This window comes from Hippopotamus amphibius, chromosome 6 (genome assembly GCF_030028045.1).
Source record: "Hippopotamus amphibius kiboko isolate mHipAmp2 chromosome 6, mHipAmp2.hap2, whole genome shotgun sequence".
Classification (NCBI taxonomy): domain Eukaryota; kingdom Metazoa; phylum Chordata; class Mammalia; order Artiodactyla; family Hippopotamidae; genus Hippopotamus; species Hippopotamus amphibius.
In genome coordinates, this window is record NC_080191.1 from 114,647,633 (window position 1) to 114,664,522 (window position 16,890).

A 16,890-nucleotide genomic window follows, 5' to 3' on the forward strand; every position below is an offset into this window, starting at 1 on the left:
GAATCTGATGCTATCTCAAAGTGGATAGTGTCAGAATTGAGTTGAATTTTAGGGCACCCTGCTGGTGTCAGGAGCATTGCTTGGTGCTGGGGGGAACCCCTATCCCCCATGTTGGAATTGGGTCCGGAACCAATCATGATGTATAATTCTTTTTATACATTGTTGGATTCAATTTGCCAGTATTTTCTTGAGAATTTTTACATCTATGTTCATGAGAGATATTTGTCTGTAGTTTTCTTGTAATGTCTTGGTTTGTGTTTTAAAGTAATGCAGGCCTCAGAATGAGTAAGGAAATATTTCCTTTGTTTCTATTTTTGAAAGATATTGTAGAGAATTTGTATACTCTTTCCCTTAAAATTTTTAAAATTGAATATATTTGACATATAACATGTATATATGTCCTTAAATGTTTGATAGAATTCACCAGTGATCCCACTTGTGCCTGGTGCTTTCTGTTTTGGAAGGTTTTTAATTGTTGATTCAATTTCTTTAATAGATATGGGACTATTCAGATTGTCCATTTCTCATGTGAGTCTTGGCAGATTGCGTCTTTCAAGGAATTGGACCATTTTACCTAGGTTATCAAATTTGGGGGTATAGAGTTATTTATAGTATCCCTTGATTATCCTTTTAACGTCCATGAATCTGTAGTGATATCCCCTTTCATTTCTGATATTTGTAATTTGTGTCCTCTCTTTTTCTTAGTTGTGCACACACCTGTATGTGAGTTTGTTTTGTGTTATTCATTAGGATTGAATTGGACAAAATTAAGGATGTTGTTTTTCACTATAGTGCTACACTATTGCATGTTCACATGCCAGTTTTTTTTTTCCCCTATAGGGCTATCGTGTTTGTTGTGGATAGTGCAGCCTTCCAGCGAGAGGTGAAAGATGTGGCAGAGTTTCTGTATCAAGTCCTCCTTGACAGTGTTGGTCTGAAGAATACACCATCATTCTTAATTGCTTGCAATAAGCAAGGTACTATCATGTTTTCTGGCAATAATAGTTGAGATTTTTCTGGTATTTCTGCTAAGAATTAATACAGTTATCTACAGTTGTTATTATTGAGGATGAGAGATAATCGCTAATGAACTATAAATTAAGGATTTTAAATCTTAAAATTTATTTATACTCTGGCATTTTCATCAGTCTCTTACCAGCCTGTTCTAAGGAGCGACAAAGGAGTGATTATTATCGTTTATTCTTTGATACAGTGTTTTTTTAATCATAAATCACTTTAATTTACCAAGTTAAGTTTATCAGATTGACAGTACGTCATATCAGATACACAGTTCAGGAAGGACAGGATGAAGTCTCTCCTTTTAAACAACTTTGCCATTTCATCAAGGAAAGTTTGCAGAAGTGGTTTTCTTTAACCTCGTAAAAATGAAAAACTTTTTAGTCTCAGCCAATAAAACTAGGCTTCAGTTTTATTAACTTTAAAATCAGATTAGAAGTGATGTCAGCATCGTGAGGTGTGAGACGTCCTCTTTGTCTCTCCCCTTCATTCTACAACTAGTAAAACATCCATAACTCAACAAAGGTTTCTCTGCTTAACACGCTAGGACACTGGAGAGATCCAAAAGTCTACTTCTGAAGGTGGGTGGACTGGAATACATAGAGGAGGTAGAACTCAGTAACAGTGAAGGAAGTGCCTGCAATATTGGCCCCTGGTCACAGTGGCTGAGCCTGAAGCCCCAGAGAACCCTGTTGCAACAGGGAAGACAGTACACATGACTCCAGCCTTTTCGCTGCAGTGGCTCCTTTGGCCACAGGGAACCCAGCAGCAGTGGCGGTGGAGCCTGTGACCCTAGTCCCCTGGCTCACAGCAGTGGTGCACATAAACTCGACAACCCCAGATGTGGTGAAGGTGCCCGTGACTCAGCCTCCTTCACCTTCCCCACTCCCGCAGCAGCAGAGGCCATAGGCCACCTTGGAGCACAAGCAGTTACAATGAGGGTACCAGTGACACATCTGGCAGAAGTAGTAGAGGGTGGAAAGTGCCAATTCTTAAATATAGCCAGAGGCAGCTCAGGTAAGAAAAGCCAAAAACTTGTGCTGTAGCAAGGAAAACAAAACAAAGGCCTCTAATTTCCAGCTTGTTGAATTGTGAGAATCAAAGAAAATAAAAGCTTTGCCTACATAAGAAAGGCATATGCTACTTCAGATGCCCTTGGCAGAGGAACAACTTGTCAAGTACCATGTAAAACCACAGTACGTGGTGTCACAAAAAGAAAATGATAATTTTTCAGAAGCCAAACATAAGTCATGGAAGATTGCAGTCTGACAGAGAATTCAAAATAGCAGTTATAAAGAAACTCAGCAAGCTACAAGAAAACTCAGGAAGGCAATTCAATGAGCTCAGGAATAAAATTAGTGAACAGAAGAAATACTTTATCAAAGATATTAAAAGTCTAAAAAGGAACCAAACAGAAGTTCTGGAGCTGAAGATGTCAATAAATGAGATGAAGAATGCATTAGAAAGCACTGAAAATAGAGCAGACCATGTGGAAGAGAGAATTAGTGAGCTCGAAGATAGAGATGTAGAAATGATTCAAGTAGAAGTAGAGAGAACTAAGATTTTTTTAAAAATAAAATTTTATGAGAACTATCTGACTTCATTATCCTTCATAAGATAATGGTCATCCCAGAGGAAGAAGAGAGGGAAAAGGGAGCATAGAATTTATTTAAAGAAACAATAGCTGAGAATTTCATAAACCTGGGGAAGGAACCGGATATACAAGTCTGTAAAGCTAAGAGAACACTTAATTATCTCAATGCCAAAAAGACCTTCTCCAGGACACATTATATTAAAGTTGTCAAAATTCAATGGTAAAGAATTTTAAAGGCATCCAGGGGAAAAAAGACAGTAGCCTACAAAGGAACCCCTGTTAGGCTATCAGCAAATTTCTTAGCAGAAACTCTATAATAGGTCAAGAGAGGATGGAATGACCTACTCAAAATATTAAAAGATAAAAACTGCCAAGAATCCTTCCAGCGAAGCTATCCTTCAGATACAAAGGAGAAATAAAGGCTTTCCCAGACAAAAGCTGAGGGAGTTCATTACCACTAGACCTGGCTTACAAGAAATGTTGGAAGGAGCTCTTCTACCTGAAATGAAGAGGCAAAAGTACACAAAACTTTGAGTAAGGTAATAAATAGATAGACTCAGAAAATTGCAACTTTACATCAGAATAGGTTGTTAAACAGTTATAGCATAAAGGTTAAAAGGGAAAAAGCAGTAAAAATAACTGTAGCTACTGCAATTTGGTAATGAACTCATAATATCAAAAAGGATAATTTGAGATGACAAAAATGTAAAAGGGGAAGGGGAAAAGAACAGAACCCACATAATGGCAAATGAAGTAAGGTGCTATCAGCAGAAATAGGACTGTTTTATCTACAAGATGTTTTGTATAAACCTGATGGTAACCACAAAATATAAGTCTAGAGCAGAGACATGAAACATGAAAAAGGAGGAAACTAAGAGAAACATGATAGTAAACCACCAGCTAAGATTTCAGACAGAAACAGTAGAGATATAGAGCAACTGGAAAACAAAAGATAAAATGGAAGTATTAAGGCCTCATTTATCTGTAATCACCCTAAATATAAGTGGATTGAATTCACCAATCAAAAGACACAGAGTGGCTGGATGTATTAAAAAACAAGACTCAGCTGTGTCCTGCCTCCCAGTGACCCATCTTAGCTCTAAAGGCAAATATAGGCTCAAAGTGAAGGGATGGAAAATGATACTCCAAGCAAATGGCAGCCAAAAGAAAGCAGGTGTAGCCATCTCAGATCAGATTAAATAGACTTCACGCCAAGCAAGAGAACAAGATGGACTTATATAATGATAAAGGGGACAGTCCATCAAGAAGATGTAACATTTAGGACTTCCCTGATGGCACAGTGGTTAAGAATCCACCTGCCAATGCAGAGGACATGGGTGCGATCCCTGGGCTGGGAAGATCCCACATGCCATGGAACAACTAAGCCCATGCGCCACAACTACTGAGCCTGTGCTCTAGAGCCTGCGAGGTGCAACTGTTCAGCCCACGTGCCACAACTACTGAAGCCTAGCATGCGCTTGGAGTCAGTGCTTCACAAGGGAAGCCACTGCAGTGAGAAGCTCATGCACCGCAACAAAGAGTAGCCCCCACTCACCACAACTAGAGAAGGCCCACGTGCAGCAATGAAGACCCAGTGCAGCCAATAAATAAATAAATGAATGAATTAGATAACATTTATTAATATATAAGCATCTAACACAGGAGCACTAAAACCAAAGGAATTATTAACAGACCTAAATGAAGACATTGGCAGCAATAATAGTAGGGGACTTTAACATCCCACTTATGTCAATGAATTGATCATCTAGACAGAAAGTTAACAAGGAACCATTGGCCTTAAATGAAACATTACACCAGATAGAATATATGTGTATAGATAGATAGATAGATTGATAGATAGATAACATTCCATCCCAAAGCAGCAGAATGCACATTCTTCTCAAGTGCACGTGGAGCATTCTCAAGGATAGGCCATATGCTGGGACACAAAACAAGTTTCAATAAATTTAAGACTGAAATTGTATCAAGCATCTTTTCCAACCACAAAGATATGAAACTAGAGATCAACTACAAGAAGAAAGCTGAAAAAAATTACAAATATGTGGAGACTAACAACATGCTACTGAGCAACTGTCATGTCAGGAAATCAAAGGAGGAAATAAAAATACCTGAAGATGAATGAAAATATGGCATACCAAAATCAATGGGTTGCATCAAAAGCAGTACAAGTTTATAGCAATACTTGCCTACCTCAAGAAACAAGGAAAACCTCAGTCTTTACACCTAAAGGAATTAGGAAAAGAACAAACTAAGTCCAAAGTCAGTAGAAGGAAGGAAATACTAATAGCCCACAGAAATAAAAATTAAAAAGATAGTAGAAAAGATCAGTGAAACTAAGAGCTGATTGTTTGAAAAGATAAAACTGACAAACCTTTAGCTGGACTCACTAAGAAACAAAAAGAGAGAAGTCTCAGATAAGTAAAATCAGAAATGAAAGAGGAGAAATAACAACAGATCCCACAGAAATACAAAGGGTTATAAGAGAATACTGTGAATAGCTCTACACCAACAGATTGGACGGTCTAGAAGAAATGAATACATTCTTAACAAACAACCTTCCAAGACTGAATCTTGAAGATATAGAAAATCTGAATAGACTGGTCACTAGTAAGGAGATTAAAACGGTTATCAAAACCTTCCAAAAAAATCAAAAGTCCAGGACTAGACAGTTTCACTGGTAAATTCTATGAAACATTCAAAGAAGATTTAATATCTATTCTTAAACTCTTTCAAAAAGTTGAAGAGGAGGGAATGCTTCCTAACTCATTTTATGAGTTCAACATTACCTTGATATCAAAGCCAGACAAGGATAACACAAAAAAAGAAAATTACAGACCAATATCTCTGGTAAACATAGATGCATAAATTCTCAACAAAATATTAGCAAACCAAATGGAACAATGCGTTAAAAGGATCATATACTATGATCAAGTGGGATTTATTTCATGGTTGCAAGGATGATTCAGCACCTGCAAATCAGTCAACATGATACAACATTGTAAAAGCCATGATCATCTCAATAAATGCAGAAAAAGCATTTGACAAAATTCAGCATCCACTTATAAAGACTCTCAATAAAATGGGTATAGAAAGAATGTACCTTAACATAATAAAGGCTGTGCATGTTAAACCTATAGCTGACATCATATTCAACTGTGAAAAAAGTGAAAGCTACCCCTCTAAGATCAGGAACAAGACAAGGAGCCCACTCTTTCCAGTCTCATTTAACATATGTAAAGATTGCATCAAAGACCTATGAGGATGAGTCAAAAAGTATCAGCACTTTGGCTGTAGAATTTATAGAAGTTTTAATATAACCAGAGTGCAGATGATTTTTGACTTGCCCACATGTTAGAAATAATGAATACAGTAAAGTTGCAGGGTGCAAAATTAATATATAAAAATCTGTTGTGTTTCTGTATACCAACAACAAGCCAGCAGAAAGAGGAATTAAGGAAACAATCATTTAAAATTTCAGCAAAAAGAATAAAATACCCAGGAATAAATTTAACCAAGGATGAGAATTCCCTGGTGGTTCAGTGGTTAGGACTCCACGCTTGCACTGCTGAGGGCACAGGTTCAATCCCTGGTGACGGAATTAAGATCCTGCAATACATTAAAAACTATAAAACATCATTGAAAGAAATGGAAGACACAAAGAAATGGCAAGCTATTTCATGTTCATGGACTGTAAGAGGTAACATTGTTAAAATGTCCATTTTATATAAAGCAGTCTACAGATTCACTGAAACAATCCCTGTCAAAATCCTAATGACATTTTTCGCAGAAATAGAACAAAAATTCCTTACATTTGTGTGAAATCATAAAAGACTATGAATAGCCAAAGCAATTCTGAGAAAAAAGAACAAAGCGAAGGTATCACATGCCCTGATTTCAAATTGTACTACAAAGCTATAGTAATCAAAACAGCATGGTATAGTAATCAGAACAGTATGACAGAAAAACAGACATACAGGTCAATGGAATAGAATTGAGAGTCCACAAATAAACCCACACACAAGTAGACAATTAATTTACAACAAAGGAGCAAAGAACATACAATGGAGAAAGGACAGTCTCTTCAGTAAATAGTGTGGGGAAAACTGTACAGCCATATGCAAAAGAATGAAACTAAACCATTTTCTTATACCATGTACAAAAGTTAACTCAAAATGGATTAAAGACTTGAACAGAAGACCTGAAACCATAAAACTCCCAGAAGAAAAGAGGGAGCTTGGACTTTGACATTGGATTTACCAATATGTTTTTGGATCTGTCTCCTCAGTCAAGGCAAACAGAAACAAAAATAAGCAGGTGGTACTATATCAAACTAAAAAGCTCTGCATAGTAAAGGAAACCATCAACAAAATGAATAGACAGGCTACTGACTGGAAGAAGATATTGTTAAATCATAGTATCTAATAAGGGGTTAATATCAAAATATTTAAAGTCAACAACAACAAAAACCAAACAACCTGATTTAAAAATGGGCAGATAATCTGAATAGATGTTTTTCCAAAAAAGATACACAGATGGTCAGCAGACACATATGAAGATGTTCATCACTAGTGAAAATGAACATCATTAATTATTAGGGAAATGCAAATCAGAACCACAGTTAGACGTTCCCTCAGACCCATCAGAGTGACAGTTGTCAAAAAGAGAAGAAATAGCAGGTGCTGGTGAGGATGTGGAGAAAAGGGAACCCTGTGCACTGTTGATGGGAATGTAAATTGGTGCAGCCACTGTGGAAAACAGTATGAATATTCCTCAGAAAAAGTAAGAATAAAACTACCATGGGATCCAGCTATTCCACTTCTGGGTATTTATCCAAAGATAATGAAAACACTAACTCGAAAAGATATGTGCACCCACTACTATATGGTGATGGATGGAAACTAAACTTTTGGTAGTAAGCACAGTGTAGTGTATACAGAAATTGAATCATAACGTTGTACACATGAAGCGTATAATGTTATAAACCAGTGTTACCTCAATAATAAAATAATCTCTCCTCTTTTCTAACAAAATAAAAATAAGATAGGCTAGTTGATATTTAGGCCGCTTTCAGACCTAATATTCTCAGTCTATGAAGAGCCCAGTGCATTTCTCAAAGGTGAGCTAGTAATAACCCTAACGATGACTAATCAGGAACCAGTCTTGGGGTCATTACCTGACCTCTTTATTTCTTCTATTTAGTATAAGGAGGGGAAGTAATATTTATTTGGCTTCTGCTCGTGCCAAACCAGTGCTTTTTTATCACCAAAGTGCATTTGATGCCATAACATACCATCATAGTATCAGCTGGAAATGCTCTTAGTTTAGTTTTATATGGCAGGTAGGGTATTTCTGTTGGAGTGAAGGCTCTTGTTAAAATCACATAGCTGGTAGCTTTTCTTCTTGTTACATTGGCTGACATGTATACAATACATGTGTTGATTGAAAGGGTCTGTAAGATATGGAAAATTTTTGTGAAAGAGCTACTCAGTTTTAGCGTCACCAGCTTAATATATTTATAAGCATTACTGTAATATAAATACTTGTGCAAATATAAAGCTTACTTTTATAATGAAACTACTAGTGATAAAAGGCTTTTTTAAAAAATGATGGGGTGGGGGCGGGATAGTTTGGGAGTCTGGGATTGACATATACTCACTACTATATTTAAAATAGATAACCAACAAGGACCTACTGTACAGCACAGGGGACTCTGCTCAATATTCTGTAATAACCTAAATGGGGAAAGAATTTGAAAAAGAATAGATACATGTATACGTGTAACTGAATCACATTGCTGTACACCTGAAACTAACACAACATTGTAAATCAACTATAATCCAATATAAAATAAAAATATTTTAAAAATAGTGGGGCGCAGAAACTTACTGGATTAAGTAGGAATTTTCCATATGTGCAAGAAGTCTTGGGAAAAGACCCTATCTGCTTTAAACAACATCTTTATTTCTTTACAGACATTACAATGGCAAAATCAGCAAAGTTAATTCAGCAGCAGCTTGAAAAAGAAATGTAAGTAAGAATAAGTCCTATTGGTTAATTGTGTCTCTTAACACTTAGGAAATATGTATACATTGCTTAATGTCTTCAGTTTTGTATAATTATCACAATTTAGCCTGAAGATTAGTGTGAAATATCCTTGTTAAATAACTGACAACAGAATTAATGGAATTACAAAAAGTATTAATGGGATGTTTATAGATATTTAAAATTTTCATGGAAAGAAAATCTCAGGTTTATTGAGACTGTAAGCTCAATTTGTTTTCCCACTGTTTCTATATCTAGTTTATAGTAGATATGAAAGATTTTAAAAACTAAATTTGAAAGCCATGGAAATTTTTACTGACAGAATAAGAAAGGAACACTTCAGAAGAATATAAAAATCTATGGTACTATTTTGTAGCGTGTTTTTTCTTTTCAAGCTTTGTGGCAGTCTCATTTAGCTTGATTTTAGTGTTTAAAAATTTGTGAATTGTGCTATAAGCTTTTGAATTGTAAGGAATCTAGCATTTCTCTGTGTTCTGCTGATTTGTAAGAGCTAACTAACAGGTTGCTTACATAGGAGATACCATCAATATTATAATAGAGCAAGTTATATTTTCTTATTGCTGTTGTGTGGGGATATTTTTAATAAAAGAATCTGATAAGGAAAAATTGTATAAATTCAACTTTTAGTATGTTTTTTCCCATTACCATGTACGTTCTCCTTTGCACATTTAACAAGCACCTATAATTTGTCTAATATATGCCAAGACCCTGCACTAGGATGCGGCTCTAGGAAGAAGTGTGATGTAGTTCCTGTACCGAGGAACTTAGAGTCTAGTAGAATATGGTTTGCTTCAGGGGCTGACAAACTCCTGCTGAGGGTCTGCAAGCAAAGAGTGGTTTTACATTTTTATAGGACAGGTAAGAAAAGAAGAAAAGTAGAAAAATATGTGGCAGAGACTAAATATCACCCACAAACCCAAAATAATTTAATTTATGGCTCTTTACAGAAAAATTTTACCAGCTCTGGTTTGTTTTCTGTGGTTTCTTTGTTTTTTTTAATTGAGAAATATATTCAATTCCATATGCTTTAAACTTTTAAATATATAGTAGAAGAAAAGTTAGCCATTCAGTCAGATTTATCAAAGACATCATGCCTTCAAATTGACTATCAAAAGAAAATTTTAACCCCTTTATTGAGGTATAATTGATATGTAAAAAGGTGTGCATATTTAACATATACAGCTCAATTTGGGGATAAGCATACACCTCTGAAACCATCAGCACCATCAAGGCCATAAAAATATGCATTACTTCCCCGAATTTCTTCCTACCTGTGGAGATCTCATCCACACGAACAAACCTGAATGTGAGTGGCATGGCAGAATTAAGAAAATTCACACAAGAGTATAGGAAAGCATGGGATCAGGAGACTCAAGACCAAGCCAGTCAAGAGTTCCGAGCTCTGATTCCCATAGCGTATTTACTGAGAAAAAGCATTCTAGCATTCTAGATTATAAATCACGATAATGGACATCACGAGGTATATGCTTCAATTAGAGAAAAAGGAAAAAGGCGGAACACCTTGTTTTTTATGACTGTTAGGGGAGATAGTTTATCTTTAACTCGGAGCTGGAGCCTGGAGCCATGGGCTATATGACTACTTTATCTCAATGGTTTTCCTTGAGACTATTTCTGCTTTCAGAACTGTCTGCAGCCATGTAGCCGGTCATGTGCTCTCAGGATTGTTACTCCAAGTCATTGTCCTCTGTGTCCTCTGTGGTTCTCTACACCTACCCACTTTATTATTTGTGTGTATATATATTTCATGAGAACACTTAACATAAGATCTACCCTATTAGCAAATTTTAAGGATACAGTGAATACTGTGCTGTATAGTAGATCTCTAGCACTTAACCTTACTTGCATAACTGAAGCTTTATGCCCTTTGACCATCATCTCCCCATTTCCCCCTCCCCCACCTTGGTGACCACCATTCTCTCTTTGTTCTATGTGTTTGACTGTTTTAGATTGCACATATAAGTGTAATCATATGGTATTTGTCTTACTGTGTCTTGTTTATGTTATTTCACTTAGCATAATGTCCTCTAGGCCCATCCATGTTGTCACAAATGGCAGGGATTTCTTTTGCAGGGCTAAATAATATTCCATTGTATATTTCCACATTTTCTTTACCTGTTCATCCTTTGATGCACATTTAGATTGCTTCCATATATTGGCTGTTGTTAATAATGCTGCAGTGAACATGGGACTGCATGTACCTCTCCGAGATCCTGATTTCAATTCCTTTGGATAAATACCCAGAAGTGGAATTGCTGGATCATATGGTAGTAGTTCTGTTTGTAATTTTTTTGAGGAATCTCGGTGTTATTTTCTGTAATAGCTGTACCAATTTACATACCCACCAGATTATGTAACAATGAACCAGGGTTCCCTGTTCTCCGTATCTTTGCCAACATTTATCTGTTTTTTTTTAATAAATTTATTTATTTATTTATTTTATTGGCTGTGTTGTGTCTTTTTTGCTTTGTGCAGGCTTTCTTTTTAGTTGCGGTGAGCAGGGGCTACTCTTTGTTGTGGTGCACGGGCTCCTCATTGCCGTAGCTTCTCTTGTTGTGGAGCATGGGCTCTAGGTGCGTGGGCTTCAGTAGTTGCAGCACATGAGCTCAGTAGTTGTGCCTCACAAGCTCTAAAGCTCAGGCTCAGTAGTTGTGGTTCATGGGCTTAGTTGCTCTGCAGCATGTGGGATCTTCCTGGAGCAGGGATTGAACCAGTGTCCCCTGTATTGGCAGGCAGATTCTCAACCACTGCGTCTCCTAGGAAGCCCTGTTTTGTTTTTCTGATGTTAGTAATACTGTCAGGTATGAAGTGATATCTCACTGTGGTTTTGATTTACATTTCCCTGATGATTAGTGATGTTTAGCATCTTTTCATGTGCTTGTTGACCTTTTGTATGTCCTGTATGTTCAGGTCCTTAGCCCATTATTTAAATTGGATTATTTGGGTTTTTTGTTACTGGGTTGTAGGAGTTCCTTATATATTTTGGATATTAACCCTTATCAGATATATGGTTTACAAATATTTTCCCCCCTTCCATAGGTTGTTTTTCCATTTTGTTGATTGTTTCCTTTGCTGTGCAGAAGCTTTTCAGTTTGATGTAATCACAGTTGTTTATGTTTGCTTTTGTTGTCTGCTTTTGGTCTCATATCTTAAAACTAATTGCCACAACACCAACGTCAGTGAGCGTTTTCTTCTTGAATTTTTATGGTATCATGTCTTATATTTAAGTCTGTAATCCATTTTGAGCTGATTTTGTGTATGGTATAACATAAGGATCCAGTTTCATTCTTTTGCATGTGGATATCCAGTTTTCCCAGCACCATTTATTGAAGAGACTATCCTTTTACCATTGTATACTCTTGTCACCTTATTGAAGATTAGTTGACTGTATAGATGTGGGTTTGTCCTGGGCTCTGTTCTTTTCCATTGCTCTATATGTCTTTTTATAGTACCATATTGTTTTGATTACTATAGGTTTGCAGTATAATTTGAAATCTGAAAGTGTGATGCCTCCAGATTTATTGCTTTACTCGAGATTACTTTGAGCATTATAGTTCTTTCGTGGTTCCATATGAATTCTAGCATTGTTTCTTTTTCTGTGAAAACTATGCCTAAGTATTTTATTGTTTTTGATGCTATTATAAATGGAATTGTTGTCTTAATTTCTTTTTCTGATAGTTCATTAGTAGTACATAGAAACAGAACTGGTTTTTGTATTTTGATTTGATATCCTGCAGTTTTACTGAGTTTGTTTATTAGTTCTGTTTTTTGGTGGAGTCTTTAGGGTTTTCTGCATTTAACATCAAGTCATCTGAAATCAGAGATAATTTTACTTCTTCCTTTCTGATTTTGATGCCTTTTATTTCTCTTTTGCCTAATTGTCTAGGACTTCCAGTACTATGTTGAAAAGAAGTGGCAAAAGTAGGCATCCTTAGCTTGTTCTTGATCTTAGAGGAAAAGCTTATAGCTTTTCAGCATTGAGTATGATGTTATCTGTGGACTTGTCATATATGGCACTTGTTATTTTGAGGTACCTACCTTCTATAACTGTCTTGTTGAGTTTTCATCATGAAAGGATGTTGAATTTTGTCATATGCTTTTTCTGCATCTGTTGAGATGATCATAAGATTTTTATCCTTCATGCTGTTAATGTTATGTATCCCTTTTATTTATTTGCAAATATTGAACCATCTTTGCATCTTGGACAAATCCCTCTTGATCATGGTATACGATCCTTTTAATACTGTTGAATTTGGTTTGCTAGTATTTTGCTGAGGATTTTTGCGTCTGTATTCATTAGGGATATTCACCCGTAATTTTCATTACTTGTAGTTAATGTCCTTGTCTGGCTTTGATATCAGGATAAAGCTGTTCTTGTAAAATGAGTTTAGAAGTGTTAATACCTCTTTAATTGTTAGGAAGAGTTTGAGAAGAATTGGTATTAATTTTTCTTTAAATGTTTGGTAGAATTCAACAGTGAAGCCTTGTGGTCCTGGGCTTTTCTTTGTTGGGAGGTTTTTGATTGCTGATTCAATCTTCTTACTCTGTCTCTTCAGATTTCCTGTTTATTCATGATTTAATCTTGGTATGTTGTGTATTTCTAGGAATTTACCCATTTCTTCGTTATTCAATTTGTTCATAATAGTTGTTTATGATCCTTTATATTTCTATGGTATCAGTTATAATGTTTCATTTCTGATTTTATTTTAGTATTCTTTTTCTTTATTATTCTAGCTAAAGTTTTGTCAACTTTATCTTCCAGAAAACGAACTATCAAGTTTCATTGATATTTTCTGTTTTTCTAGTCTGTTTCATTTATTTCTGCTCTGACGTTTATGTTTTCTTTCCTTCTGTAATTTTGGGCTTAGCTTGTTCTTTTTCTAGTTCCTTAAGATGTCAAGTTAAGTTGTTTACCTGAGATCTTTTTCCTTAGTGTAGATGTTTATTACTATAAAGTTCCCTCTTAGAACTGCCTTTGCTGTATCCTGTGTCTTCTTATATGTTGGGTTTCCATTTTTGTTTGTGTCAAGGTTTTTTTTAATCTGCCTTTTGATTCTTTTTTGAGCTACTAGTTGTTCAGGAGCATGTTGTATAATATACATATTTGTGAATTTTTGGCTTTTCCTTCAGTTGTTGATTTCTAGTTTCATACCATTGTGATCAGAAAAGATACTTGATACAATTTCAATCCTGCTAAATTTCTGAACACTTGTTTGGTGGCCTAATATATGCGCTATCCTACAGAATGTTCCATGTATACTTTAAAATAATGTATTCTGCAGTTGTTGGAAGGAATGTTCTGTACATGTCTTTTAAGTATATTTGGTCTGTAGTATTGTTCAGATATGCTGTCTACTTATTGATTTTCTGTCTGGATGATATATCCATTGTTGAAAGTATTGAAGTCCCTTCTATAATTGTATTGCTGTTTACTTGTCTCTTTAGTTCTGTTAATATTTGATTTATATGTTTAGGTTCTCTGATGTTAGGTACATATATATGTGTGTGTATATACACAATTATTCTATCCTCTTGATGAATAATAATGATTATTATTATATAATAACCTTCTCTGTCTCTTGTGACAGTTTTTGACTTAGTTTCGTTGATATATATATATTCAGCCCTGTTCTCTTTTGTCGTTTGTATAGAATATAATTTCTGTCCCTTTACTTTGAACCTTAAATCAAGAGTGCATCTCTCAGAGATAGCATATAGTTTGATCTTGTTTTTTTATCCATTCATTCACTCTGTGTTTTGATTGGAAAATTTAAACCATTTACATTTGAAGTAACTATTGATAGGTAAGAACTTACTCTGTTTTGTTGATTGTTTTCTGACTGTTTCATTGTTCCTTTGTCTCTTCCTCTCTTCCTTTGTAATTTGATGATTTCTTTTGTATTGTTATGCTTTGATTTTTTTCTCCTTATCTTGTATGTCCATTGTAGGTGTTTTTTTGTGATTATAATGAGCTTATATAAAACATCTTAGAATACTGACAGTCTATTTTAAGTTGATAACTTTGTATACAAAAAATTCTGTACATTAACCTCTTCCCCCACATTTTATGTTACTGATGTCACAATTTACATCTTTTTATATTGTATATCCATTAATAAATTATTTTAGTCATAGTTATTTTTAATACTTTTGTCTTTAGCTTTTATGCTAGAGTTAAATTACTTATGTATCACCATTACAATACTAGAGTATTCTGAATTTTAGTCTATTCTTACTGTGTGGTGAGTTTTATACTTTCATATGTTTTCATATTCTTGATTAGTTTTACTTCACCTTGAAGAACTCCCTTTAGCATTTCTTATAAGGCAGGACTAGTGGTGATGAACTCCTGCAGCTTTTGAGTGTCTGGGAATGCTTTTATCTGTCCTTCATCTCTGAAGAACAGCTTTGCTGGGTATAATATCCTTGGATGGCTGGTTTTTTTCTTTCTGCATTTTGAATATATTATCCCATTCTCCACTGGCCTGCAAGGTTTCTGCTATGAGATCCACTTTTAGTCTTATGGATTTTTCCCTTGTTTGTGACAGTTGGCTTTTCTCTTAATGCTTTCAACCTTCTCTCTCTCTTTGATTTTGTCTCTTTGATTATAATGTCTCATTAAAGTTCTCTTTATGTTTAACCCATTTGGGGTTCTGGGGGCTTAGTGCATCTGGATGCTCATTTCCCTCCTCAGATTTGGGGGTTTTCTATCATTATTTTTTTAGATAAGCTTTCTGATTCTTTGTCATTATCTCTTTCTGAGACTTCTATGATGCATATATTGGCTCCTTTTATACTGTCCCATTAGACTTTCTTCACTTTTTTCCTTTTTTCTTTTTGTTTTTCTCACAGAGTAATTTTAAATTACCTTTGTTCAAGCTCTCTGATTCTTTGTTCTGCTTGATTGATTCTGCTGTTGAAGTTTTCACATCCAGTCACTATGTTCTCTAGCTCCAGAATTTTTGTTTTTTATGGTTTCTGTATCTTTGTTGACTTTCTGATTTTGTTCATTTATTCTTTCCTTCATTTTGTTGAGTTGTCTATGTTCTTTTGTAGCTTACAGGACTTTCAAATAATTATTTTGAATTCTTTGCCAGGCAGTTTATAGATCTACTTGTGTCCTTACTTCGGTGTCTATACACATTTGAGAAAGTAATCACTCCTTCTAGTCTTTATAAACTAACTTTGTCAGAGAAAGTACTTCTCTAGTCAGTCCAGCCAGAGATTCTGGGTGGGCTTGCAGCTGGAGTCCTTGGGCAGGTTGGCCTTGCTCCTGGGTTTGTGGGTGGGTGGGCCTACTGTCTGGGTCTGTGGAAGCTGGCCTGGAAACTGAATCTGTCATGGCTGGCCAGGTGCCTGTGTCTGCTGGGGCTGGCCTGATGCTGGGTTCTGTGACACAGTGGGTGCTCATTTCACTTTCCTTCCCCCATGTCAATCATATCTCTCCATGCTGCACTGTGCAGGCTTGCACGAGCAGTAACATGCTAAAGTGAAACTGTCCTTTCTACCCTCTTCAGTGCATCTTTTCTTATTTCTGTGTTATACCCAGGTGCTGTACTCTCTGACCTGGATTCCTTAGCTCTCATGATTCTGTGTGGATGGTTATTCAAATTGATGTTTCTGTGAGAGGACTGGTGCTGAAAACTCCCATTCTGCCATCTTGCCGGTGTCACTCTTGATGGTTTCTGTCCCTTCTGAAATTGCGTGTTCATCATCTCTTCTCCTACTCTTGATATTCACTCTTTTGAGGGTGCATGTTGCTTGTCATTAAGCTTAAAAAAATTGGAATTAGATAATTTGTTTTTCTAAAATTTCTGTTGCAATTGTTGAGAATTATCTTTGGAAAAAAAGCAATCATAATATTATTTGTGTATCCATTTTTTTTAACAGCATAGCCCGAGTTTTCCTGTGTTTAAAACACATTTTCCTTAGTCCATTTGCTTTTCATTCTAAAGAGCCATAGAAAAACAATACAGAAAGAAATGCTGTATTATAAGGCAGTGAAATAAAATGTTAAAAAGTTATAAAGGTTAATATCAGTTAAATTAGGAGTCTAAATTTAGTTTAACCCCATTTGTGAGAATGAGGCCTTATCAGCCTTTCATAGTCTTCTAAATCACAAGATTTACTATATTTACATGGCGTTATGGCAAGAGAGCTGAATATAATGTTTGGCT

The 16,890-nt window shown here is 35.6% G+C and overlaps 1 protein-coding gene across 1 annotated transcript in view; it reads left to right on the forward strand.

Annotated features, from left to right (window-relative positions):
* SRPRB (SRP receptor subunit beta) overlaps nt 1–16,890 on the forward strand; it is a 30,113-nt gene that overhangs the window by 9,917 nt on the left and 3,306 nt on the right. Inside the window, exons 5-6 of the mRNA XM_057737920.1 lie at nt 841–977; nt 8,605–8,659. Coding sequence (XP_057593903.1) covers nt 841–977; nt 8,605–8,659 — 192 coding nt within the window. The remainder of the gene's footprint in view (nt 1–840; nt 978–8,604; nt 8,660–16,890) is intronic.